Source organism: Capricornis sumatraensis, chromosome 14 (genome assembly GCF_032405125.1).
Source record: "Capricornis sumatraensis isolate serow.1 chromosome 14, serow.2, whole genome shotgun sequence".
Lineage (NCBI taxonomy): Eukaryota > Metazoa > Chordata > Mammalia > Artiodactyla > Bovidae > Capricornis > Capricornis sumatraensis.
Window position 1 is genome coordinate 37601228 of NC_091082.1, and position 13921 is coordinate 37615148.

The 13921-nt window shown below is 37.5% G+C and overlaps 1 protein-coding gene across 6 annotated transcripts in view; it reads right to left on the reverse strand.

Moving 5' to 3' along the window:
* The window catches only part of CDC42BPA (CDC42 binding protein kinase alpha), a 300642-nt gene that overhangs the window by 153685 nt on the left and 133036 nt on the right, over positions 1-13921 (reverse strand). For all 6 annotated transcript variants that reach the window (XM_068985895.1, XM_068985894.1, XM_068985892.1 and 3 more), the window contains exon 6: positions 5395-5488. In XM_068985895.1, the coding sequence (XP_068841996.1) occupies positions 5395-5488 (94 nt within the window). The remainder of the gene's footprint in view (positions 1-5394; positions 5489-13921) is intronic.

Consider the following 13921-nt stretch of genomic DNA (forward strand, 5'->3'; position numbering starts at 1 on the left):
CGTATTCCTTTTCCTATTTGGAATCCGTCTGTAGTTCCATGCCCAGTTCTAACTGTTGCTTCCTGACCTGCATATAGGTTTCTCAAGAGACAGGGCAGGTGGTCTGATATTCCCATCTCTTTCAGAATTTTCCACAGTTTATTGTGATTCACACAGTCAAAGGCTTTGGCATAGTCAATAAAGCAGAAATAGATGTTTTTCTGGAGCTCTCTTGCTTAACTACCACTAAATTGAGAAGAAAGACACAGATGGATCCAGGAAACAGAGGATCCAATACTAGAAAGCAACATATTAAAATTCCATGATGATGAGGAAAGGTAATTTTAGGATGACAGTTGTACAGTAGGCCTATTGGACAGTGGGCCTACAGACTAGAATCAGAGTATGCAAACCTCCAGACAAGAGAGTCACTAAGTTATTCATTGTGTCTGAGAAAGAAAGGAATTGCTCAATTTCCTAAATGTAGTGGAGAGTTTGGGGATAAACTAGTGAGAAGGCTGAGTGCCAAAGAGTTGATGCTTTCAAACTGTGGTGCTGGAGAAGATTCTTGAGATTCCCTTAGACAGCAAGGATATCAAAAACCTGTCAATCCTAAAGGAAACAACCCTGAATATTCATTGAAAGGACTGATGCTGCAGCTCCAATACCTTGGCCACATGATGTGAAGAGCCGACTCACTGGAGAAGACCGTGATACTGGGAAAGATTGAGGGCAAAAAGAGAAGGGGCTAATAGAGGATGAGATGGTTAGTAGCATCATCAACTCAATGGACATGAGCTTGAGTAAACTCAGGGAGATAGTAAAGGACAGGGAAGCCTGGCACTCTGCAGTCCATAGGGTCGCAAAGAGTTGGACACAGCAACAAAAGTGAGATTCATACAGAAAACTAAGCAAAGCAAATGAGTCACTTACTCCAAGGAAAACAAAAAGCTGTTCAAGAAAAGAAATGTAATTAAAACAAATAGCATGGCACAGTCATAAATAATATTTGTAAAAGTATATTTGGCTTAAAGCTCAACATTCAGAAAACTAAGATCATGGCATCCGGTCCCATCACTTCATGGGAAATAGATGGGGAAAGAGTGGAAACAGTGTCAGATTTTATTTTTGGGGGCTCCAAAATCACTGCAGATGGTGACTGCAGCCATGCAATTAAAAGACGCTTACTCCTTGGAAGAAAAGTTATGACCAACCTAAATAGCATATTGAAAAGCAGAGACGTTACTTTGCCGACTAAGGTCCATCCAGTCAAGGCTATGGTTTTTCCAGTGGTCATGTATGGATGTGAGAGTTGGACTGTGAAGAAGGCTGAGCGCCGAAGAATTGATGCTTTTGAACTGTGGTGTTGGAGAAGACTCTTGAGAGTCCTTTGGACTGCAAGGAGATCCAACCAGTCCATTCTGAAGGAGATCAGCCCTGGGATTTCTTTGGAAGGAATGATGCTAAAGCTGAAACTCCAGTACTTTGGCCACCTCATGTGAAGAGTTGACTCATTAGAAAAGACTCTGATGCTGGGAGGGACTGGGGGCAGGAGGAGAAGGGGACAACAGAGGATGAGATGGCTGGATGGCATCACTGACTCAATGGACATGAGTCTGAGTGAACTCCGGGAGTTGGTGATGGACAGGGAGGCCTGGCGTGCTGTGATTCATGGGGTCGCAAAGAGTTGGACACGACTGAGTGACTGAACTGAACTGAAGTATTTTTTAAACATTGAACAGGATTTAATGAAAGACTATGTGATAATTACAGCATGGGGAAGATAGGATGTGTAAGGATTGGTTGAGATAGGTGTAAGAGATCTGAATCCTCATCTTTCATGGTGGGAAATTAGTAGATAATATCTGCAACTAAATAACAAGAGACAGTAGTATGAATACGATAATAAAAAATAAATAAAAGAAACAACAGAAGACAGAGCTGAAGGATTTGTATGTGTCTGTCTGTAGAAAAAGAGACTTGGAGGTGAGAAGGACCTAGGACAAAGGAATGCTGTTTTTGTGGTGTCTTCCTAAAATACGTAAACATCACTTGATAAAAATAAAATAAACACGTGAAAAAGAAGATTCTTTCATTATATCTTTCTAAATGGAGGACCAACACGCTATTATGTCAAGAAAATCTATTTGGAGATGATTAATAAAAAATGAATGACTAGAAAGAATTTCTGACTCTACAGAATTTCAGGAATAAATCAGATGAAGGGAAACACAGACAGACAGAAATAGCACTCAGTGCATTCTGGAATGCACAGGAATTTGGAGAGCTGAACATCAGACTCCAGAGGAGTCCCAGCTTTGAATCTAAGACGCTTATAACATGCAGGACTGGGCAAACACTACCTCTTCCCCTGGAATTCTGTTTCAGTGTATCTCTCTCCTCTGCAGAATTACAGACCACTTCTTTATGGTGCCACAGCCTCCCTGACTTTAATCTGTGTTTTCTCAACTCAGCAAGACCACCATGCTATTTCTCTCCCTCTTACGTCATACCCGGCACTATCCACTTTCCACTTTATACTTCCCACACGTGCAGTTACCTTAGAGCAGAGTAATTACATACACCGGTTTTACAGAGTTTGTGTGATATTGCCATATCTTTTATTTCCACCCATGTCATAAAACCCACACTACATTTATTTTTGTTTTTAATAATCAGATGTCTCTTATGCAAACTTAAAAAGAAAGATTAGTATAGTCTTTTTTCTTTATTCTTACCCTATAAATCTTATTTATCGTATCTGATATTCTTTATTATACAGATCTAAGCATCCAAATGGAATTGGCTTCTTTGTAGTGGACATCCTTTAGCATCCAGGCCTCTTTCATTTATCTGAAAAAGGTCTTCATTTTGAAGAGTATTTTTATTCTATATAGAATTCTTGGTTTAGAGACTTTTTTTTCTTCTTTCAGGACTTTAAAGATATCATGCTGTGATTTCTCATGAAAGGTCAATGGTTATTCTTACCATTTTCCCACAGTATGTATGGCTTTCTCCTTCTAGCTGCTTCCCATTTTTATTTTTTTAATCTTTAATTTTCAGTAGTTTAATTGTGATGTGGCCAGGCATGGTTCTTTTCATAACCTTGAAATATACCAGGATTCTTAAATCTGTTTTTCATCATACGTAATAGCTTGAGCCATAAATTTTACAAATGTTTTCTATTACTATCTCATCTTTTTCTAGGCTTCTAATTGTATGCATCCTTAGGGCCCCTATATCAATTTTGCTTCAATCTTTTTCTCTCTGTTCTTCAGATTGCTTGATCTCTCTTAATCTATCTTCAAATTCACTGGCTTTTTCTTTTTTCATTTCTAATCCACCATTAACTTGTTCCTATGAACTTTTTATTTCTATTAATATAATGATCAAATTCTAAAAAGATTCACTTGATTTATTTTTCTGCTGACATTCCTTGTCTGTGTAATTACCAAGACTAATATCTTCCTTTGAACGTATTTATGATAGTTTCATTAGTCTTTGTCTGGCAAATCCAACTTCTGTGCTACCCAGGTTTCTACTGACTACTTTTATTTTTAAATTCTGTATCACAATCACTTAAGTTACCCACTATTTATTTTTGGTCTAGTGATTTTTTATTCAATGCTGGTCACTGTCAATAAGACATTGTAGAGAATATGAATTCTTCTATCTTCCTCTAAAGAATATTAATTCTTCTTTAGGCAGTTAAAAAAAAAATACTAACTTGAATATGGGATGGCTTACAGTTTACTCTTTAAGGGCAGATTTATAAAAAACCTAAGATTCATCTCCTGATTCCCAGGTGGCTGACTATTAAAGAATCTGCCTGCCAATGCAGGAGATGTGGGTTCAACCTCTGGGTCAGAAAGACCCCCTGGAAGAGGAAATGGCACCCCACTCCAGTATTCTTGCCTAGAGAATCCCATGGACAGAGGAGCCTGGTGGCTACAGTCCATGGGGTTACAGAAGAGTCAGACATGACTTAGCGACTGAACAACAGCAACAAAGATTCATTTCAAGCCTCTTCATCTGGAGGACCACTTTCATACTCTATTGATTTTACCAGGACTTGGATTTAGGCTGTTAGATAAGTTTAGGGTAAGACTTACATGTAACAAACATCTTAACTAGCTCTCCAGAGCTAATAGTCCAATGTCCCCTAGCACTGTGTCTCCTCCAGCACTACTTGATTTCAAGTAATCTGTTTGATTTTCAAACGGATAGAATTTACTATTTGGTAATTTTCAGATGTTTTTATACAGTTGGCCCTCTATGTCTCCTGGTTACACATTTGCAGATTCAACCCATCAGGGATCAAAAATATTTTTTTAAAAAATTTCCAGAAAGTTCCAAACGGCAAAATGAATTTGTTACATGCTGGCAATTAAGTAGGTATTATAAGTAATCTAGAAAGAAAAGTGAAGTCGCTCAGTCGTGTCCAACTCTTTGCAACCCGATGGATTGCAGCCTGCCAGGCTCCTCCATCCAGGGGATTTTTCCAGGCAAGAGTACTGGAGTGGGTTGCCAGTTTCTAAGTTATCTGCTTAGGGTAAATTATCAAAAGTCAAATGACTGGTCCAGAATAATGGGATGTTTTTGTGGCCTTTGGAATGTATTATACCAAATTTCTTTTCAAAAAGTTCCTACCGATTAAAATGATGTATATTTGGACATCTACTATACAACCAGGAAATTAAGATAAATATTACTACTACTACAACAAACGTGGAATAAAATTGAGGTATGTAAACCATTAAGTAATTGAGAGAATATAATGGAGGGGTCTAGGAGACGACAGAGGATGAGATGGTTGGATGGCATCACTGACTTGATGGATGTGAGTTTGAGCAAGCTTCGGGAGTTGGTGATGGACAGGGAAGCCTTGTGTGCTGCAGTCCATGGGATCTCAAAGAATGGGACATGACTGAGTGACTGAACTGAAGTGAGGGTTAGCAGAAATAAAGCAAATGGTAACATAAAACTTAGAGGATTTTCTGATAAAAAGCATTCACTTGTTATACACTGACCCTCGGGAAAACTAGACAACTAGTAAAGAAAGAGAAAAGAAATGAAAGTGAAGGAGTCACATCTTTTCTTTCTCCCTCTGGGATTTATTTTCTTCAGTCCTCTGGAACTGTGAAAATAAGTTATGCTAAAGAAGAAACAAACAAGAGTCTCAAAAAAGGCATAGTATATCAATCTTAAAATCATTAATATAAGCAGTAGAAAATGGTGCATGAATTTATAGACAAGCCTTATTATGAGTAAGCATGCCTAAGTGGAGGGAAGTTAAGCACAGAAAGACAAATGGATAGAAGGATATTTGATAGATAATATAAAGAGAAGGACTCTAAAACAGATAAAGGAAACAAGGAGGAAGGGTGTAACAGTTTAAAATTTATCTTTATTTACCGTTCCATCTTCCATCAGCTTCAGACATGAACCAAAATCCGCTAACCGAATATGTCCATTCATATCCATCAATATATTGTCAGGTTTGATGTCTCTGAAAAAAACAGACACATTCAATTTTTAGTTGGAAAAAATAAACACAATTAGTTACTTGGTAAGATGGAAAAGACTCTTAAAAATCCCCTGGACAGCAAGAAGATCAAACCAATTAATCCTAAAGGGAATCAACCCTGGATATTCATTTGAAGGATTGATGCTGAAGCTCCAATACTTCGGCCACCTGACACAGGCAAAGAGCTAACACATTGGAAAAGACTGGGAAAGACTGAGGGCAGGAGGAGATGAGGGAGACAGAAGATGAGATGGTTGGATGGCAACACCGACTCAACGGACATGAGTTTGAGCAAACTCCAGGAGAAAACAGTGAAGGACAAGCAAGGAAGCCTGGCGTGCTGCAGTTCACTGGGTCGCCAAGAGTTGGATACAACTTAGTGACTGAACAACAACTTGGTAAGATAACCATTTTTGTCTGAAAATCTCAACTTTTTTCAGAATTACCACTCTAGGAACACATATTTCTTTCACTACTTTATGGGTTCAAATCCTCTCTCTGGTTCGTATTAAAACGTTCTTAAACACATGCAGTTTCAGTGCTCCGGAGATAAAAAGTGCTTGGTAATTCTCAGGTTACATTGGGCTTTCCCTGCTTCCTCTAGATACGCAGTTTCCAGTGTGACCATGGTAGGCCTACTTTCTGCACACAAAGAAGGGTCATAATCACTTGATTCTAACCCATGAAATTGAATATGAAAAAATGTACTTCCTAGACCCTGCACATAAATGTAGATAAACACTCAGTTACTGCAGGTCACGACACAAAAATAACTGTTTCATAAAAGTGATTTGGAAAACAATTGAAACAACTACTTACTAGTGATCTACATTATATAAAGCTATTTACAGATGTTAAGTCAAAGCCTTGTAAGATATCCAAATTTAATTAATAACAAGCTCTATCACTCCAGCTTTGGCATTTGTTTTTACAGTGTTGCAAAACTCTGTGGCAGGTATCCCACTACAAGGGCAGAGCTGAGCAGTTCTGATAGCCTATGGCCTTCCAAGCCTAAAATATTTCCTACCTAGCCCTTTATAGAAAAAATTTTCTGACCCCTGTATTGGCTGAGTGCTTAATATAGACAGGCAGATGGACAGGCTAAAAAACTACAAACTGTATGGGAAACGGGCTTCATAATCCTCAATATTTGAACTTACAACCTTGACTGTCAGAAATGCTATATTAAGAAAAGATTTTCTGCTGTTTGGAAACACTAAAAAAGTACACTTTAGTGCTAGAAGGAACCTTAGATATTACCTAAACCATTTTCTGATGCAGGGAAAACTGTACTTTATTCTTTATTTTTAAAAACATTAAAGCTATATAATCATTATGCTGCTACTGCTACTGCTAACTCGCTTCAGTCGTGTCCGACTCTGTGCGACCCCATAGATGATGGCAGCCCACCAGGCTCCCCCATCCATGGGATTCTCCAGGCAAGAACACTGCCATTTCCTTCTCCAGTGCATGAAAGTAAAAAGTGAAAGTGAAGTCGCCCAGTCGTGTCCGACTCCTAGCAACCCCATGGACTGCAGCCTACCAGGCTCCTCTGTCCAAGGGATTTGCCTGGCAAAAGTACTGGAGTGGGTTGCCATTGCCTTCTCCGATATAATCATTATACATAACTGCTACTGGCAGATTTCTCAGATTTTAAAGAAGACAAAAGGAATTATAAAGACAGAATTTATAAACATCAATAATATTTTTCAGTTATCTGGAAAATAATCTAATACTATGTTTCTAAAATTTATCCATGTTGACACATATTTGTTTTAGTTCATTATTTTAAATGCTATATGGAATATTTTCATACATGTAATTTACTTATCAATTCTCCAGATTATAGAATTTAAATTATTCCCAACAATTTTAGGTTGTTTTAGATTTTTATTTTGCTATTACACAAAATTCTAAGATGAATATTTTTTACAAATACCTCCTTGTACTCATATAGGAACATTTCGCCACACTATCTGGAAGTGGAATCGCTATGAAGAGACAAGTATGTTTTTAACTTTACTAGCAGGATTACTATTAAAATTAAGACTCTTTTTTGTGATGAACAGGGAGGCCTGGTGTGCTGCAGTCCATAGGGTTGCAAAGAGCTGGACAAGACTGAGCGACTGAACTGAACTGAATGGTCATCTTAGATTTTTCTTCAATAAAATGCTAATTAAAATCTTGTGCCTTTTTTTATATTGTGTGTATGCTGTTTGTTTTTAGTTTATCTTCAGGAATTTTGTTTCCTCAAATTTACCTACATGTGTTAGAAATCTGTTCTCCCAGCATGTGGGCTTGCTCTCCCATACTGTTTAATGGATCTTTCTTATTCATAAAAAAGTATTTAATGATAATGTAACCTTGTAATTCATCATTTGTTTTTCTGTCTTTTTTCACTGTTTTCAGCTTTACGGGGACAGAATTGACAAGCAAAACTGCAATACGTTTATAAGTGTACAAATGATAATTAATTCGATATACATAACATTGTGAAAGGATCTTCACCATTTAGTTAACACATTCATCATCTCATCGAATATATTTATTTTTTGTGTGTGTGAACACATATGTTCTACTCTCTTAGCAAAAAGATATTGTCAACTATCATCATCATGCTATACATTAGCTCCTTGGATCTTGTACATCCTAAAACTTAAAAGTTTGTACCCTTTTACCAAGTTCTCCCTGTTTCCCATACCCTCGGTCCCTGTCAATCACCATTCTACTCTCAAAATTTGCCTTTTCTGTCCTAAGGTAGCTCCCTTATCTTCTCCTCCCAGGAGTCATCAAGACAGTGTCCTATATTTTCTTTTAAAAGCTTTATTTTTCATTTCAAGTCTTTATTCTCCCTGGAATTAATTTATGTTTTGTGTGAGATAAAGGCCACACTATATTTCTTTTTGTCCCAATACCATTTATTGAATGACATCCTTTTTTTTACCACTGATTCTTAATAGCACCTAGGTCATAAATCAAGTGCATCTATTTCAGGACTTCCCATGTAATTTCAATGAACAGTCTTTGGAACAAAAGGGAGCCTATTAACAGGACAACAGGCATGAATTAGAACTGTCATAGGCAAACAGAGGTAGGGCCACCCTATCTATATGCCTATACTTAGACTAATATCACAGTCTTTATTGTGACAACTCTATATGACCTCTTTATACCAGTAGATCATGTTTTTAAATTGCCATGGCTCTTCCAGATAAATGCTAGAATTAGCTTAGTAAGTTCTATAAAACATATTGAGATTTTGATGGGAATCACAATGACTTCGGGCTTCCGGGGTGGTGCAGTGGTAAAGAATCCACCCATCAATGCAGGAGACACAGGATCAATCCGGGAGACACAGACAGGTTCAATCCCTGGGTCAGGAAGATCCCCTGGAGAAGGAAATGACAACCCACTCCCATATTCTTGCCTGGAAATTCCCATGGACAGGGGAGCCTAGCAGGCTACAGTCCATGGAGTTGCAAAGAGTCAGACACGACCTAGCAACTGAGCAAAGCACAATGACTTTACAGAGTAATCTGAAGAGAAATGGTATCTTTGCAATATGACTTTTCCTGTCCATGTATCAATTAACACTAAAGATACATTATATCTTACTTAATGTATATAGACACATTATATATTAGTTACAAGTCTTCTTTTATGTCCTTCAATAATACTGAATATTTTTTCACAGAGAGCTTACCCATCTTTTGTTATCAATAATCTTACGTACTTATTGTGAATAGGACTTTCTTCATAGAAGCATTCTCAATTTGCTTCCAATTTTAATGGGAATGTTTCTAATATTTCACCATTAAATATGATCTTTAATTTAGATTTTTAGTAGAACCTCAATAGTAAGAGAATTTCCTTCTATTCTCAAACTGCTAAAAGTATCAGGAATGGATATTCAATTCTGTTGTCATTTTTGGTATTTTCTTTTATGCTTTTTCTTCTTTAACCTATTAATACAGTGTATTACACAAACAGATTTTTCTTCTTTTCATGGTCCTTCATTTTTAAAAAAATTTTTAATGGGAGGAAGATTGCTTTACAATGAATGTTGTGTTGGTTTCTGCTGTATGACAACACAAATCAGCCATAATCACAGTTATGTCTCCTCGCTCATGAGCCTCCCTCCGCTCAAATAGATTTTTTAATGCTGAAACTTCCTTGCATCCTGGGATAAAACCTACATGGTCACACGTTTGTTTTTAATGTGCCATCAGTCACTGAGTCTAAAGTTCTGTCATAAAGATACGCTAGTAAATCATATGCCACTAAAGAACATACTGACTACTGTAATTTTAGAAGCGATTAAAAACTTTCAGAGATATTAAGTTTGTCTTAGCATTGAAAATACATAATATGCATATTACTGAATTCAACTTTTATTTAAAACCTTACCTTCATATTCATAAGCAACATTGTTTCATATAACATTCTCTTCTCGTACTATCCTTGTCAAGTGTTGTTGTTAAGGTTTTACTATCTCCATAAATTAAGGTAAATGGCTTTTCAAATTTTCTAAAACAGTTTAAACAGGATTCAATTAAAAGTAAAGGACCACGCATCCGTAAAACCACGTGGAGTAAAAGACTGTTAATAGCAGCTATATACATTAACAGTTCAAAACTGGAAAAAACTCAAATGACAATCAGCAGGTAGGTGGATAAACTGTCAGAAAAATAAACTGTCAGTGGAAGGCTACTCAGCAAGAAGGAAAGATCAAATTGGATGAATCTCAAAAAATTTATGCTGATCAAAGGACATCAGACCCAAAAAAAATATGATGAATGACTCCATTTATAAGAAATTTCTTCTTAATTTGAATATGAGTCATACCATTTATCATTAATTAAAGCTTCTGTAATCTATAATTTTCTTTATCTCCAAGGAAAAGCATTATTTGACTTAAAAAGAACACTTGACTTAAAACATTTATCTTAAAAAGAACAATATTATTTAAAATTCTAAGTCAAAATTAATACTTATGATATACATTTTATGTATAACAATTACTTATATAACTGTTACATATGTAATATTTAACAATTATTCTATATTATTCTTCTTTATAAGAATAAAAAAGCATCCCAAAACAATGACCATATTAAAAGGGAAATATTCTATAGGTCATTCTTATTTTAACATTTCACTAGAATATCAGTACCAGAGCATGATTATTATACATATTATTCCTATAATAGTAAAATGTGGATATAATAACATTAGTTGACCTTCAAAGCTGCAGTTTTCAACTCTGGATGGACAACAAAATCAACTAGAGAGGCTGCACCTACATACACTTCAGCCCCAGTCCAGAAACCACAGTTGGATTATTGCATAGGGGTTGATTACTGAAAAGTAACTACTCATTTAGGACACATGTCTCTCCTTTCATCAACATCACGTCAGTGTCTCCCATCTGGTTCCTTGTCATCATTTACACAAGTTGAGGATGCAGGCTCTCACATATGAATGCTTTCATTTCCTGGTCTTCCTACTCCTCCTCTTTATATACCAATATAGAAAAAAATTAGCATACTGTATTAAAACATCACAACTAAAATGGTTATTAAAATTGTATCATAATTTTATCAAATACATATTACATCAGTAATACAGAAATGGAAACTGACACTGGTAAAATTATGTCACAAACTGCCTCTTTGTTAGTCATACATTTGAATATTTTATAGGAATATTAATTTGAAGCTTACTTTACAGTTGAAAAAAGTTATTCATAACATTCTGTCAATAACTTTTCTCAAACTTATCTTTCCCAACAGTGGCTGCCCAAATTCTAATCTTTTTATTGATGCACATCCTTCAAGAAACCATCTAGATATAATTAACAAGAGGAAACAAGTGAAACTGACAACTCACACCTATAGTGTAACTCAAAGAAAGTCTACCATGAAATTAAAATCATTTCTAATTACAAAAATAAACATTCAGATCCAGCAGACCGAACTCTAATATGCATGTAGAAGCAAGACAAAGGAAAGAGACTATGGGAAAAAGAAGAAAAGAACAGGGAGTCCAGGGATGATAAAATGTAGATTAAACTACTACCCACTGTTTCATTGAAAGAAAAGTCTAATAAGCATGATATGCGTGTGCATGCTAAGTTGCTTCAGTCATGTCTGACTCTTCAAGATCCTACAGACCATAGCCTGCCAGGCTCCACTATCCATGGGGATTCTCCAGGCAAGAATACTGGAGTGGGTTGCCATGCCCTCCTCCAGGGGATCTTCCAGACCCAGGGATCAAAAGCACGTCTTGTGTCTCCTGCACTGGCAGGTGGGTTCTTTACCACTAGCAATACCTGGGAAGCTCCTTATTAAGCATGGGGTAAGATGTAATAACGGAGAAGGCAACGGCAACCCACTCCAGTACTCTTGCCTGGAAAATCCCACGGATGGAGGAGCCTGGTAGGCTGCAGTCCATGGGGTCGCTAAGAGTCAGACACGACTGAGCGACTTCACTTTCACTTTTCACTTTCATGCATTGGAGAAGGAAATGGCAACCCACTCCAGTGTTCTTGCCTGGAGAATCCCAGGGACGGGGGACCCTGGTGGGCTGCTGTCTATGGGGTCTCACAGAGTCGGACACGACTGAAGGGACTTAGCAGTAGCAGCAAGATGGAATAAAGGGGGAAAATGAGTAAAAGGTACATGAGATCTTTTTGAACTGAGTGCAATTTCCTGTGAATCTAAAATGGTGTTAAAATAAAAAGCTTCTTTTTTTAAGGCCCAACCCTGGAAACTACCTTGAGAAAATTTATAGGCTTATTATTTTATGCTCCTTATTGTTGTTATATTAAGATAATCTTTTTAACACATATTTATATTGTACTTAAACAATGTATCACTAAGGAGAAGAACTTAAAACTGTGTAACAGTCAATGGTATGTGATTTTCTTTCATCAGTGGACCTCCTATGTCCTTGTCCCTCCCAGCTCAGTCATTTCTCACATCCCCTTTTGCCCACGATCTTTACCTCCACTCCTCTGGTTAAAATCCCAACTGGCCAATCGCCAACTCCTAAACTGCAGAATAACTGCTTTCTCTTCTGAGATCAGCCTTTGACACTACAGGTACACCTCAGAAATATTGCAGGTTAGGTTCCAGACCACTGCAATCAAGCTTATCAGCAATAAAGCAAGTCACATGAAGTTTCTGGTTTCCCAGTGCATATAAAATTATGTTTGCACTATAATGTAGTCTAGTGAGTCCAGCATTATGCTGTATGTCTTAAAATACAATGTACATACTTGAATTTAAAAATGCTTTATTACTTAAAAATGATAACCATCATCTTCCAATGCAAGGTTGCCATAAAACTTCAATCTACAAAAAGCATAGTGTATTTGACGTATAATAAAGCAAAGCACAATTAAACGAGGTAGCTCTCCCTATATTCCCTCCACATGACCTCACTTGCTAAAGCTCTATAAAATCTGCCTTTCCTTCCTAAGGCAATGTCTAAGTCAGCTTGGGCTGCCATGATAAATACCATAAACTGGGTGGCTTAAACAAAAGAAATTTATTTTCTCGCAGTGAAAGAGGTTGGGAAGTCCAAGATCAACGTCCAGCAGGGTTTGGCTTGCAGTTAGGACTATTTTCCTGGCATGCAGATGGCTGCCCTCCAGTTGTGTCCTCACACGGCCTTTCCTTGGTGTGCTCACAGACTTGGGGAGAGGGGAGCACACTCTGCTACCTTCTTTCACTAATCCCGTCATGAGGACCCTATCTTAATGACATCATCTAACCTAATCACTTCCTAAAGACATACTGGGAACTAAGAGCTTCATCATATGAACTGGGGGTGCAGGAAACACATCCTCATTCCATAACAAGCAGTATATTCCTTGAAAGCATCTCATGCCCAAGCACTATGAATAAAGGCTTTTTATGCTTAAAAGTGAAAGTGTCTCAGTCGTGTCCCACCCTCTGCAATCCCGTGGATTGTATGCAGCCTGGCAGGCTCCTCTGTCCATGGGATTTTCCAGGCAAGAATACTGGAGTGGGTAGCCTTTCCCTGCTCCAGGGGATCTTCCCAACCCAGGGATGGAACCCAGGTCTCCTGCAATGCAGGGGTATTCTTCACTGTCTGAGCCATCAGGGAAGCCCAAGAATACTGGAGTGAATAGATGATTCCTTCTACAGGGGATCTTCCTGACCCAGGAATTGAGCCAGGGTCTCTTGCATTGCAGGCAGATTCTTTACCAGCTGAGCTGCAGGGAAGCCCTAACATCTACCTAGTCAATGTTCTACAGTTTTTATTAATCACTTAATCAGCTAACAACTGAATAATCACTATGTACCACAGATTGTGCTTGGTGCTAGGGTTACCGAATATATATCTCAGATTAACCAAAGTATTTCTACTGCTAAAATTAAATAATGA